Source organism: Podarcis pityusensis, assembly GCF_964106645.2.
Source record: "Podarcis pityusensis genome assembly, chromosome: 15".
NCBI classification, from domain to species: domain Eukaryota; kingdom Metazoa; phylum Chordata; class Lepidosauria; order Squamata; family Lacertidae; genus Podarcis; species Podarcis pityusensis.
In genome coordinates this window covers 6,776,994-6,791,938 of record NC_138040.1, presented here as the reverse complement: position 1 = coordinate 6,791,938, position 14,945 = coordinate 6,776,994, and the positions used below count along the sequence as shown (strand labels likewise).

Here is a 14,945-nt window from a genome sequence, read left to right as displayed (position 1 = left end):
GCCAGATCCGGACCCCGGGCCTTAGTTTGCCTACCCATGCTCCAGGCTTTGCTATCTGGCCCTCCAAACGCTGCCTTTTACTGGCCCTGCTCCATCCCAAGGGCTTTTGCCTCCCTGGAATGTGTCCTTGAACTCCGATAATGCCTATCGCATGCCAGGATATGTGTGTGTGTGTGTGTGTGTGTGTGTGTGTGTGTGTAAAAACTGGCCTATTCTGCAAAAGGTGCTATTTACATTTGCTGCTCCAACTATTTTTGCCTCTGGCCCAGATTTTGCGTGTGGCCCTCAGGAGGCTGCCCAGAAAGAAATGTGGCCCTTGGGCTGAGGAAGTTTCCCTACCCTTGTCTTGGATACATGAAGTATTCACCACCATCGCTCCCAGCCAAACAGGACCTTTAAAAACGGCTAGCAATGAAGAAGAATTTCTAGATCGCTGAATTTCTAGAGCTAAAACTTCTCAGCCCACCACTGACTGTCACTCCTATTTCCCTCAGCCTTAGAAACGTGCGGTGTTATTCCTGACTTGAGAGAAAGGGGGCTAGGGGTGAGTGGATAAGAGAAAATCAACAACACAGTCCTCTGAAAATTCAGCAAGATCTTTCTTTTTTTAAAAAAAACGAACACAGAAAAGATCAATGCGCCACATGGAGTTGATGTGGGAGACCCAACAGAGAATCGCGGACCTTTTTTCTGTATAAAGAATAGAAGGGTCCCGGGGAAACGTACCAGGGAGTAGAATTTTTAATTAATGCGTCTCTTTAATGTGCAAATCAAGCTCAGATTGCTAGTTCTGTCTTGCAATTGTTATGGAAAGTTGGGGGGGGCGGGGAGGGGAAAAAAACTCACTAATATTAATTGAACATGCAAAACCCCTAAACACAAGCATCCCGAGAGGAGTTGAAAGAGAAGTGGCAAGAGAAAACAAATTTATGGGAGTGGGGGGAGAAGAGAGAGAGAGGTCGGTCACTGGAGATATGGTAACTCACAGTAGGTGACTAAAAGCAAGCTGTAAACCTGGTCATGAATTGGCAATATTTTCAAGGCAGCTACAAAGGCAGTCAGTGTGGCATAGTGGTTAGAGCATTGGCCTAGAACCTGGGAGACCAGGGTTCAAATTCTCTGTCAGGAATTGTGAGAAAAATCCCCGAGGATCATCTAGAACAGCGGTTCTCAACCTGTGGGCCCCAGATGTTGTTGGACTACAACTCCCATCATCCCTGAGCTCTGGCCTTGCTAGCTAGGGATGATGTTGTAGTCCAACAACATCTGGGGACCCACAGGTTGAGAAAGGCTGATCTAGAACATGGGTAGGCAAACTAAGACCCAGGGGCCGGATCCGGCCCAATCGCCTTCTAAATCCGGCCCGCGGACGGTCCGGGAATCAGCATGTTTTTACATGAGTAGAATGTGTCCTTTTATTTAAAATGCATCTCTGGGTTATTTGTGGGGCATAGGAATTCGTTCCATTTCCCCCCTCAAAATATAGTCCGGCCCCCGACAAGGTCTGAAGGACAGAGGACCGGCCCCCTGCTGAAAAAGTTTGCTGACCTCTGATCTAGTCCAACCCCCAGCAATGCAGGAATCCGGCCCACAGCCATCCCTTGGTGGGCTTGAACCACCGATCTTCTGGTTATCAGCCGGACGCACCGACCCATTGCACCACAAAATGTGCGTCTTTTGAGGAAAGGCGGGATATAAAATGTAATAATACATAACAGTATATACATGGTTCTTAGTCCCTCCCTGCAACTCCCCTGTTCATTAAGTCAACCCAGCAAATTTCAGAGCTGAGTAAGATCTGAACTTACTGGTACTGATGGTGAAGAAGATGATGATGATAATAATTTTATTACTTGTACCCCACTCATCTGGCTGTGTTCCGGGGATAAAATGTTAAGGGGAGAACCATCTACACCACCTTGAGCTAATTTGAGGAAACGGTCTTATATAAATGTAATAAACAGACAGCAGGCACTGTATTGTATTTTTATGTTGTGAACCACCCTGTATCTTCGGAATATACAAGCATTTAAATGCCTGCTGAAAATCTTTAAACAACAACTTTTAAATGCCTTCTGAGAACCTTTCTTTTCCGCCAGGCCTAGACAGGCAACTAAGAATACAACCTTCCACAATGGTAAGTTGATGTATGTTTTTACGGCTTTTATTGTAGAGATTTTACTGTGGTAAGCCACTTTGACATATTTTTTAATGACACAGTGGTATGTAAATATTTTAATAACTAAACAAACATTTATTTATTATTTTTAAATACACCCCCCACCCAAACCACGCTTTCCCAGAATTGGGACTCAAGGCTACTTACAACAAAAACCACACACACAAAAATACACACCGATAAAGCACAGAAAGCTAAAAAAACATATAAAAGACAATAGTTTTAAAAAACTAATTAAATTATAATGGAATTAAAAGGATGTGAAAACCAAATCTATTAAAATTACAGAGAGAAAAACACAGATAGTAAAAACAGGACAGTGCTATTAAAAGCTCTTTCCTTAAAAGCGGTCTGTTCCCAAAAGGCCTGCCAGAACAAAACAGTTTTCACAAACAAAAGTGTAAAACTGAAACACCCGACACCTTTTCCTGCTGATATAAAGGAAAGTGGCAGCAGTTTAGGAGGTAGTTAAGTGGTCTAATGATAGCAGCAAATAATATTATGTACTGAATATTACATTACAACAGCAGCCTCACACCCAGCATTGCTCAGGAATTCTAAGAAACAAAAATAAAAATAAAAATCAGTGCATTTTTGAAAGGTCCAGTTCACCTATCTTGATTCAAAAATGGTATCCACTTACATCCCAAAATAGATGAAAACAGGCTCCTTGAGCTCAGAATCCATCACACGAAATTTGGTGTTCCTGTCTTAAGAGGTGCCCAAATGTATAGCAAACAGACAAACAAGTAACTTTCCAAAATATATATTGTGCTCTCTCTATATATATAATGCTGGGGTTTTCCACACTGTTGCTATTTTCAGCTGGGAACCAGTCACATAACGGCAAAGTCAGGCCACACAATTTAGAGTTTATTTTAAAGATGGGCATTTTTGCAATAAGGGAAGTGATGCGGGGGGAATATGGCTTGGAAAGTGCAGGGTGATGACACTTGCTTTGGAGCAACATCATCTAACCTCCCCACAAACAAATCAGAATGAACGCTCGTTACCTAGCCTGTGTCCTTTAATCTTCTGGCAAATGAATCAGAATGAAGGCATGGTAAACAGGTTCGTCTGGAAGCGTAGACCCGTTGAAATAAATAGACTTGACTAACAGAGGTCCATTCTTTTCAATGGGTCTACTCCTGGGCAGTATATATATATATATATATATATATATATATATATTCATTCTATCAGTGTTCTAATGCATACTGCATATTCAATTTTTTGTAAAGCAGGGATGTGCGTTATGTGGGTATCCCCTCCCTGCTCCCAAAGGTCTTTAAAATACAAAAACAAACAAACACTGCCCCTTTAAAAGAAAACAACAAAAAGAATCACCCCATATAAATTATGGCCATAAACTTTTTTTCCCCCTGCAGTGCAGCCTAATTAATTCCTGCTCTATACACAAAGGGAAAATGCTGGGTGACAAATGGGTGCAGAGCTTGAAAGCTGCCACGTCGGCAAAACATTTTCTACTTCAATTTATAAGCAATTTTGCAGTAAATCATCCGCCAGAATCCAAGATCCACAGGCAGCAAGGAAGAGCCAGACCATGCTGGGGTGGCTTAGCCAAGATACAAAAGATGTAACATAAACGGTGTTTGTGTGTATAGGAAAACAGGTGCCCCCGTGCCACAGTTCTCAGAAATATTTTTTTTATCTCCATTTAAAACTCCACAAAGCAATAGCCTCCCATGATGCAACTTGCATGGGACTTGTCATGCCCGCAATCCACTGCTCAAGAGGGAAAGGCCATAGCTGAGGACGAAGAGCATCTGCCTTGCATGCAAATGGTCCCAGGTAAAATTCCCGGCACCTCCAGGTAGGACTGGGAAAGACTCCCCTGGAGAGCTGCTGCCAGACAGTGCAGACAATCCTGAGCTAGATGGAACAATGGTCTGACTTAAGGAGTAAGTCTATATTCTTAAGAGTCAAAAGGGGTACCCCCCCCAAAAAATATACCACATTTTTCAGTGTATAAGACGCCCCCTATTTTGGGGGACTCCAAATTAAGAAAACACCCCTCAGCACTAACCGTGTATAAGACGAGCCCCAATTTTAAACCTAATATTTTGGTTAAAAAAACTTAGTCTTATACACAGAAAAACACGGTATATAGCAAACCTAGGAAGCTGCCTTATACTGTACTGTCTACATTGACTGGCAGGCTTAAGGCATGAGTATCTCCCAGCCCTACCTGGTGATGTGGGGAATCGAATCTGTGACCTTCTGCACGCAAAGCAGGTGCTCTACCACTGAGCTACGGCCTTCTCCAAGAACCTCACTCACTAGTGACAACTTTTAAGTGCTAACAGACCACTGGCAGGTAAAACGACTCAGACAGAACTCGTTTGTCTTGCAAGTCTTGTGTGTGCGCAGAACTGGTGACCAAACAGTGCCCCTCCTCCTCCTCCAAAGTATTCATAAGCATGCGCCTCTGTTACCCAGAAGCCTTCATCAAATTTTGAGGCACTGTTGAACTCAATGAAACCTGTTTCAGAGGATCAGGGAGCAAGTGCCCACATTTCCTTAAGTATCTTGAAAATGCTCCAGTGCTGAGATTTTTCATGATATGCATTATTTACTTTAAAATATATCTCTTTCATAGAAAGAAAACACTATCCTGCTGTTTCAGCAAAGACAAGACACCTCAAGGCAGCTAAAAATTAGATGTTTAAAAAATCAGTTCAACTGATTAGAAGACAAATGATCTAAGGATAGAATGCCATCCACACTAACTTTGGAAGCAAGCGCTATTGAACAAAGTGGAAGTTACTTCTGATTAAACTAGGGTTGTACTGTATGACCTACATTTGCAGGACTAGAACAATCTTGCATGCTGAAAGCCTCCGAATTTCTAGAATCTGAAATATCATGCATAAGCCAATAACAATCTTTTTTTAAAAAAAACTCTTAGTTCTAGATATCTGACACTTTTCTAGCTCAAGATGCAAATAACAGGAGCCGTGCAAAATAAAATGTATGGTTTTCTTTTAACTTGCCGGGGGAGCTTTTTTCTTTCTTTTTTTTTAAAGGGTTTTTAATATATATAAAATCCCACCTCTTTACAGAATTTATATATTAAACTCCATGTTCATTGCAGTGTTTTGCTTATGGGAAATATCAAAATGTCAACCATTGTTTCTGTTAAAGGTCTTTAATGATATCGTGGTTTCTGGACTTGTAATGAAAACACGACACTGGCTGCAGTTTGTAATGCATCTCATTAAATACATTAATGGCACACGTTTTACTAAAAGGTCAGGTTTAGTATTGGTGGGAGTTTGCCTTTTAAGGCAAAGAGGGGAAAAGCAGGAACTTGGTTTAAAGCTATAGCTAACTGTATGAACTATAAAGCACTTCACTTGATGTGGATCTGCGGAAACACCAAGGAACCACTTAAAAGTTCATCGCTGATGAATTAGCATCCTGTGAGCTGTCACTTAAAACCACGTCTGCACCCTACACTCTGATACCACTTTAACAATCATGGCTTCTGCCAAAGAATCCTGGGAACTATAGTTTACCAAGGCTGCCGATAGTTGCTAGGAGAACCCCAATTCCCAGGCAGAGCTGCAATTGCCAGAGTTCACCAGGAAAAAGGGGATTACTTTTACACTAATGTGTGGGGACTGCAGCAATTCCTGGCTAGGTTCAGAAAAGAAACCACATACCGTATTGGCCCCAATATAAGCCACACCCAAATACAGTGGTAACTCGGGTTACGTACGCTTCAGGTTACATACGCTTCAGGTTACAGACTCCGCTAACCCAGATATATTACCTCGGGTTAAGAACTTTGCTTCAGGATGAGAACAGAAATCGTGCTCCAGCGGCACGGCGGCAGCAGGAGGCCCCATTAGCTGAAGTGGTGCTTCAGGTTAAGAACAGTTTCAGGTTAAGAACGAACCTCCGGAACGAATTAAGTACTTAACCCGAGGTACCACTGTATAAGCCACACCTTTAAAATTCAAGGAGGGAAAAGAAAAAAAGACAATACTCGAATATAAGCCGCTTCCTTAAAATTCCCCAGGCACTCACACCCATTCCATTTTACCGTATGTCTGTTTCAGCAGCAATATCATAAAAGCACATTTTTGTAAGTTCGGGAATTTAAGCCACACTTTTAGCTCTTCATGGTCGGAATTTGGAAAAAAGTGAGGCTTATATTCAGGCCAATACGGTAATTTGCACCAACCACAGCTGAGAATCCAAACCACACCTTGAGCTTCCAAACATACATTTTGATCCCTGCTCAAGTACAGAAAATACAAGCACAAAACCAGTCTTGTCTGGGGAAAGGAGAGAGATTCTTACTGTTCTTGAGTGCAGCGGCAAACTCCTGTCCTCCTCTTTTCTTAAACTCCAGGAAAGTATCTGGCTGGGGAAGCTGGTTGGCTGTCAGGAGAACCTTCTGCAGTTTAATTCGCCCTTCCAAGAGCTGATCCCACAGAGCTTTAGGAAAGCAGGGAGCAGGGTAAAGAGAAAGACAAAACATCGTAATTAAATAGGAACATAGGAAGCTGCCTTATACTGAATCAGACAACTGGTCCACCAATTATTATTATTATTATTAAATTAAATGTAGCTCAGTATTGTTCCGAACTCTAAGTACTGATAATCTTGTTTTGTTATTTCATAAACTGGCTTGAGTTTTGTTTGGGTGGTTTTGTGTTTTTTTTAACAATAAAGCACTACATAAAACAAATACAAACACGGAGACAAGGGTTTCTCCCATCCCTACACAGAGATGCCTGGGATTGAACCAAGGCCCTTCTGCATGCAAAGCAGATACTCTACCACTCAGATGCAGTCACTCAGGGGTGTTTTGTTTTTGCAGCTATGGCCGTTCATGGCTGACGTATCAAAGCCCCAAGTATTCCCTCGCCTCCCCCACAACTGCCTGCCAGAGGGATGGCAAACAGTACCTTGTTAGCTTCCTAAACATTGAAAGCAATACGCTCAAGGTTTGGTTAAAATGCAAAAAAGCCTGCTCTCTCTCCTTATCTCTAAGGCACCTTCCAGGTAAAGCCCTGCAATGGCAGCACACTGAGGTGAGCATGGGGCCCATACACCACCAAAGGATCCCGCTGGCAGGATCTGCCCCTCCTCTTCGCCATGACAAGCCGATTGCTTGTTCACCCCACTCTCACTTTGGCCCAGACAACAGTGCCAGAGAAGAAGAGAATCAAATAATAATGTACTTCCTTTAACAAACAAAAGAGTTCTTATTTTATACCAAGTCTCAGCCTGAATACCTCTCAACTGAAGGTGTGCTCCAAGCAAGAATTCATTGAACTAAGATCTGACTTTTTCTGCTGCGTATACGTAAACTCTATCTGCTAACATTTTCCACGTTCATCGGGGGCCACATGGGAGAAGAGGCTGCCCACTGACCTATTTGATTCTTCACGGCTTTTCCTTTAGCAACTTCTTCGGCCACTCGGTCTTTAGAGAATGGCAACAGCCCCCCAAGATGTTTACTCTCCCTCGCATCCGCCACCATCTCCTCCTCCTCCTCACTCCCTGCGGCGCTTTCCTCCGACGTCGTTCCACCTTCACTGCCTTCTTCCATGCTGTCTTCCTCATTTCCGCTGCCTTCTTCGACACCGTCTTCTTCCTCATCTTCCTCCAACATTTCTCCACTGCCCATTTCGTCCATCCCCTCTGCAAATTTCGCAAAGTCATCCACAGCCTGGAAAACGAAAGCTTCTTCCTTCAGTTTCCCCAGCTGTTTCCTTTTTTCTTCCTCCTCCTGGCTGCTGGCAACACTGCAGGTAGCATCCTCCTCATCCTGGTCCTCGTCCTCCTCATCTGTTTCCTCTTCCTCATTTGAAGTCTGCTCATCTATCAATTACGAAACAAAAGGACAACTGTTAACACTTATCCGTCACGAACTGCACCCAATCCATTAAGGTCAAAGCTGGTGCTTAACTGTGTACATCAGGGGCTGGGAACGATTTCGGCTCCAGGGGCCAGATCTCTATCAAGATCAGTCTTGTGGGGCAAATCCGACAGGTGGGCAGGACCATGCGCCTGTCTATCACCTGGTGTCAGGTGCAAGGTGCTACTGAAATGAAGGGTTTGTTTACATTTGTTTTAGCGGTGAGGGTGTGCATGGAATCCTTACAACATATAAAGCACAACAGGCTGAATGGTAATGTTTGTAACGAATTTCTTTACTGGTTAATTCCTAGCATACGAATCAAGTCTAGGATGTACACCATATACAATCCTTAAGCAAGGTGTATAACCTATTTAATTAAATCCGATGCAGATATATTTCTTCCATCCTTAATACATTCTTGTTTGAGTTCATATATTACGCAGTCCTCGAATGTGATTAAGGAAAGGTCCCCAGAATGTAACAGACATCCTTGCTTAAGGATTGTATATGGTGTACATCCTGGACTTGATTTGTATGTTAGGAAGTAACCAGTAAAAAAAATTGTTACAAACATTACCATTCAGCCTGTTGCACTCTATATGTTGTAATTATTGCATCTGCGTAACAATGTATTGTATTTGTTTTGTGAATGGAATCCTGCACGAATCCCCCCCCCACAAAGAATCCTGGGAACTGTAGTTTACCACCCTCAGAGCTACAATTCCCAGCACCCTTCACAAACACACCAAACAATTGAAGCTCATTACTTCCCCCAAAATACTCCTGGGAACTGCAGTTTACCCCCTCCCACGGCTACAATTCCCAAGACCCTTAAACCACGATTTGCAGGATTCTTTTGAGGAGGGAGTAAGTCATGTTCTTTAAAAATAAAAAGTGTGTACGCAACCTAAGTTGATCTGGCATTCCTTGGCTATAAGGGTAACGTTAAAATAGTTATAGCAATCCCATAGCTTCCTTAAAGGCAGAGATCACCAATGTGGTGCACATATGCTGGTAGAGACCTTTACTGGTGCCCACAGGGCCCCCTCCCAGCGCTGAAATTAAGCTTGAAAGAAGCGTTCTGTTATAGCTAATGGAATCTGTTGCAGGATGTGTGCCTGTCACCCCCAACAGTGTCTCCCGTTTGCAAATGCACCCACAGACCCCTCCAAAAAAAAAAAAAAAAAAAAAAGGCTAGCGGCCCCTGTTTAAAGATCAACTCCCATTTTACAATATGTGCATTTTCAAGATTTTGGCTCAGGCATGGGGGTGTGGTGGGGAGATGACAAGGAAGTTCATGGAGCTTTCCCCCTGCCCCTCCCCCCACCTTGGCAGATTGACGCCTCAAACTTGCACTTTCCTGCAGCAGCTGAACCGATTATCAGACCCATTGATTAGCTGACAGCCTTTCCCATTAAATAATGAGATAATGGGTGAGCATTACAAGGTGATCAAGCACCCTTACGTACATCTTTATTAAGGGGGGGGGGCGGAGTGAGGCATCGTATACAGGGATACAGTCTCCGAGAAATCTATCAATGTGTTGGTTTTTTTTTTTAAAAAAAAAGAGTTGCCAATTTCCCTCTCACTGATCCAGCACCAACCTGACAACCTGGGACCTCCATGCAACATGAAAATATTACAGTGACGTCTCAGGACAGAAAGAGCGGCCTGCAAGACTGCTTAAGGATGCTAGAACGCCACCATTCTAATTCTGCATGCTTTTTCCAATGCAGGTGAACTGTCTGATTCAGGATGCTCAGAACCAAGACTCCCCACAATACTTATCATTCAAAGGTATTACTACTTCTAATAATAATAATAATCTATTATATTTGTATACAGTCCTTCATCTGAAAAATCTTAGGGCTGTTCACAGAACAAAAATACAAAATAAAACCACAAAGTGCATAATAAAAATGAGGGGACGGACCCACAAAATAACCCCCTTTCCCCCATGATCAATAATGAACTTTAAAAAATGTTTAAGAAATCCTTTTTTCAAAAGCCCAGAAGCATTGTTGTTGGGGATAACAACAACAGAAATCACCAAAAAAAAGAGAGAAATTTGTGCCTATATGCGACAACAGTGTGCTACTAGAGCAAAAATGGAAAACAGTTAAGGTACCAAGAAAACAAGAATGGTATATCAAACTGTTAGAATATGCGGAGCTAACAGGGATGACCACTAGAATAAGAAAATCTTTTTGCATTGCTTTTCTTCATATTCTGTTGGTACAGAATTATATCAGAAATGCAAATAAATATTTTAAAAAATAAAACCTTCCCCAAAAAGCATTTAAAAGGGTTACTGGAGTCTAAAGATGTAGAATGGAGTCGCCAGCCAAACCACCCTGGGGAGAGCATTCCACAAACAGGGAGTCACTGAAGAAAAGGCCCACTCATCTTGCAACCCTCTGAACCTCTCGCAGCAGAGCCCACGAAGAAGGGCCTCAGATGATGATTTCAGGGTCTGGGGTAGGTGGCTGGGGCTGATGGGAGTTGTGGTCCAAAATGTCTAGAAGACACCGCGTTGGAAAAAGCTGTCCTAAACATTAAGAGAGCTTGACAAGAAATGGGGGGAAAAAACCCCCCACAAAAAAAGGGAATGGTGCAGGATCTCACCTGACAGTTGATCGTCTCCCCACATTTCTTCCTCCAAAGCTTTGCGGGATATGGCCTTCCCACGGTATCTCTTATCAGCATCCAAAAGGTGGGAGGAGACCCCCTTTCGTATGTGCCCAAGTGCAAGGACATCATCTTCATCTCCTTCGTCAAACTTGTCAACCACCCTGGCTGCGGTGGCTGCAAAAGGGGGAGAGAAGGTGAAAGAGATTAATGGGGGGGTAGAAGGGGGGGAAATTCCACCCCACCCCTCCAGTGGTCCAAGAAGTTTGCCGAAATCACTGGCTGAATGGGGAACACACAGCTTTTCAGATGTGGCCAGAACACTACTTGCAATAGCTCCTCAGCCAACGCAACCCAACGATCAGGGATGATGGGAGTTGCAGCCCAGCAAAATCTGGAGAGTCAGAGACGGCTTCTGCGTAGAAAGATACACCACCAAATATTCACAGTGATAGATAGAATTCTAAATACCAGGAACAAGCAACAAAGAGAGCTCACTGCACCATGTCTGGGAGTTCCACTGTTTAAACCACAATGCTGGACTAATAAGACCTCTCTCAGATGCAGCCAAGATGATTCCTGCCATGTGTAGCAGCAGAAACTCTGGTTAGCTTTTACCATCAGCTACCAACACATCCCTAAAGCATGGTTAAGATAGGAAAGGCAACAGCATTGCAGGCCCTGCCCTGTGGAACTCCCTGCCACTAGAGGCACAGCAGAAACCATCCTTGCCTTTTCTCCATACATCTTCTGAAAACCATACTGTTTAGGCAGGCCTTCACAATATGAATTTTTCTTTTTAACCAACCAGTTATATTTAGGGATTGATTGTATTATTTTTGTATACAAAAACCTTGATAATGGTTTATGAAAGCATGGATTACAAATATTCAAATAAATTTGCCCCCAGGAGTGGAGGGAAGGCACATTCCTAGTCTCTTGTTTTACTAAGAGCATCATCATTACACTCTTGGGGGCTGATGCAAACACACGTTTTATGAAGTAGGGCTGTCACCCCATTAAAGAAATGTTACTCAATTAATTGCATGGGTTCTTTATCAACTATTTTAGTCAATCAAAACCTTTCAAGCCTGGCAGTGTAGTGTAATGAATCAACCAACTACAACAAAGCAGTCCTAACTAAGGAGAGATCTTCTTGAGATCAAGTTCTGAATTTCTTTGCCAATTATCACAGCAGGTCCATGATGTTAACTGAGATACCATCTCAGCAATAAACACCTTTACATTATGCACCAGTCAGTGGTATTGAATGAACCAGCTGCAAACCTCTTGGTTCTATATGGCAACATTTTTTAATTGTTTGTTTTTCTTTTATTAAATTTCTACACTGCCCTTCATCCAAGGATCACAGGGCAGTATACAATATAAAAACACAACATTAAAGATCCCAGGTGAATAGTATATAGAAGTAGGGTGTGTTGAGTTTTTCAACTTTCAAATTCCAAAAATGAGGGGTGCTAAAAAGTTGTAACATGATTTGAGAATAATAATAATAAACTTTATTTGTATTCCGCCCTTCCCTGCCAGAGCTGGGCTCAGAGCAGCTAACATCATATAAAAACACGATATACATAAAAACAAACAAACAATTGATTAAAATGCATCCCAAAATTATTTCAAATAAATTAAAATTAGACTGGACAAATGGCCATCCTCAAGTTAAAACTGAAAGCAGCTAATGTTATTTTGGTTAAATTAATATAATGTAGTTTTCCTTGGTAAGTAAAATGCATGTAAATTTTTAATGGTTGCCAAGTACCTGCAGTTATATCATATACTATTAGCAGTATTAGTATTATTTAGTATTATCTGACATTTTCAGAATGTAAAATGAAATTCTTTGGTTTTCTGAAAGCACTTTATGTGCTTCTTCATCAAACAGACTTACCAAGCTAAATGTTGTCCAATAACAAAAGTAATAGATTTGAATTCCTCACACCTGGAAACACGTTTTCAAGATGCCTCATAAAAGACACGTGCAAAAACTTTCACCCTCTAAATCGATACGCCCTAGTACAGGAGGCTACCTTAAACTTCTTGCAAGGAGTTCTGGGAGCTGTAGTTTGTTAAGAGAGTTGTTAAGAGAGACCACCTGCTCCCCTCCAAGATCTACAATTCCCAGAGCGGCTTAAACAATCCATCTCTTTTCTCAAAGCTATGGGAACTGTAGTTCTGGGAGGGGAAGAGGGGTCTCACCTAACAACTCTCCAAACAACATCTCTCTCACATACACACAGGACAATTCCCCTAGTCTGCTAAAAAAACAAAACACAACCACTACATAACGTGCACACGTGGCCAAGGAAACTTTTACTAGCTCTCTGAAACCCAAGTACACGCATGCACGCACGCACACGTACGCGTGTCCAGAGATACTTGCACACACGTGTCCAGGGGCCTTTCCACTCGCTTGGTGAAACCCACTCAGCGACACGCACGCACACGTGTCCAGGGGCCTTTCCACTCGCTTGGTGAAACCCACTCAGCGACACGCACACACACACGTGTCCAGGAGTATTTCCACCCACTTGGTGAAGCCCACCCAGCGACGCGCGCACACACAAACACACACGTGTCGAGGGGCTCTCCCACCACCGTTTCCAACCCACGTGTCCACACACAAGCACCGGCCCCTGCTTCTCGGAGAGAGACGGAGCCCCCGAAGCCGCTCCGTTGCGGTTGCTCCCCCCCGCACTCACTCACCGTCCTCGGGGTCGTCCTCGGGGTCGTGCAAGGCGCGGGGCAGCGGGTTGAGCAGCCGCTCCAGCTCCTCCGCTAAGGGCGCCGCCATCTTGAGCTTCTCCTGGCCCGCCCGGAAAAAGGAGGCGGAGCCAGCAAAGGGCCGCCCAAAGGCCCGGGGAAGGGGAGGGCCTCTCGCTTTGCACATTTTTGCACGCGCGGACACAGCTATGCATATACATTAAATGCACGTGCACCCTCCGCTCAAATTCCCAGGGCGGTTTTCATCATGGCTAGAGTACCACTGCAGCTGCCAACCTTCTTTTTATTTCATTTTTTTGCTGCGTGGTTTTGCATTTAGGCTGCCAGACCTTGCGATGAATCTTTTAGGGGGGGTTCGAGGGTTTTTTGTTTTTTACAATCAAGGGGTGTATAAATTTTGTTGTTTAATTTCGGTGAATGTTTCTTAACGAGACGCTTTTATCAACTTACTGATCAGATGTCAAAGAAATAAACAACTATCTGACTTTTAGAAGACATCTGAAGGCAGCCCTGTTTAGGGAAGCTTTGATATTTGAGAGTATTTTAATATTTTGTTGGAAGCCGCCCAGAGTGGCTGGGGAAACCCAGCCAGATGGGCGGGGTATAAATAATAAATTAATATTACATTTTTATTATTTTGGTATGTTTTTTAGTTAATTGTGTAATTTTCATGTTCTGGGTTGCCTTCAGCATGATTTCCTACACCAAGGGAGCATGCACATTAAAAGTGAGAGTGATGATAATGGCGGTGGCCACATTCACAACAAATATATTTAAAGCACTGTCGGGTTGCCATATTTCAAAAAGTAAAAACACCGAAACTTGTTTAGCTTTATTATTATTATTATTTAGGAAAACACAGAAAACACCCAAAAAACCCTGCTTTTCTTTCTTTTTTCTTTTTTCTTTTTTTGTTTACTTGCCGAAGATCCAGGACAAACCGTGGCCTTCTCTAAATTCCCTCCAGACATCACTTCCGCCTTTGAAATCCTGGTAATATCCAGGAAAATCCGGACGTACAGCAGCGCTAGCATTAGGGCACCACTTTGAGACAGGCATGGCTTCCCCCAAAGAAATCTGGGAGCCATAGTTCTGGGTGCTGAGAGATGTTAGGAGACACCCCCCCCCCTCCATTTCCTCTATCAGAGCTACAGTTCTCCAAGTTCCTTGGGAAGAGCAATGGATTGTTAAACCACTCTGGGTCTTGTAGTTTTGGGAGGGCAACATGGAGACACTTGTGGCACCTTGAAGGCTTAACACATTTATTACGACTCCTCCTTGCTTTTGTGAGAACGCAGGCCAATATGTCTACCCTGTTTGTGTGAACTTTTACGGCTGGGGATGGATTTCAGTTAAGCTGCCTCGATCGTCATGCTGCTCTCTAATAACGTGTTACGTTTCAAATGCCCAAAGCACTTCGTGCAACTGAAATCCTTACGACGATAAGCGAGTGTCATTTACGTACATTTCACAGAAGGGGAAACTCAGGCCAAGGAA

At 43.1% G+C, this 14,945-nt stretch overlaps 1 protein-coding gene across 1 annotated transcript in view; it reads right to left on the bottom strand.

The window, feature by feature from the left end:
* The window catches only part of AATF (apoptosis antagonizing transcription factor), a 63,171-nt gene extending 49,608 nt beyond the window's left edge, over positions 1-13,563 (bottom strand). Inside the window, exons 1-4 of the mRNA XM_080982989.1 lie at positions 13,431-13,563; positions 10,704-10,883; positions 7,589-8,038; positions 6,509-6,646 (exon numbers count right to left, since the gene is read on the bottom strand). Of these exons, the coding sequence (XP_080839115.1) occupies positions 6,509-6,646; positions 7,589-8,038; positions 10,704-10,883; positions 13,431-13,518 (856 nt within the window). The 5' untranslated portion in view covers positions 13,519-13,563. The remainder of the gene's footprint in view (positions 1-6,508; positions 6,647-7,588; positions 8,039-10,703; positions 10,884-13,430) is intronic.
* Between the last annotated feature and the right edge of the window lie 1,382 nt (positions 13,564-14,945).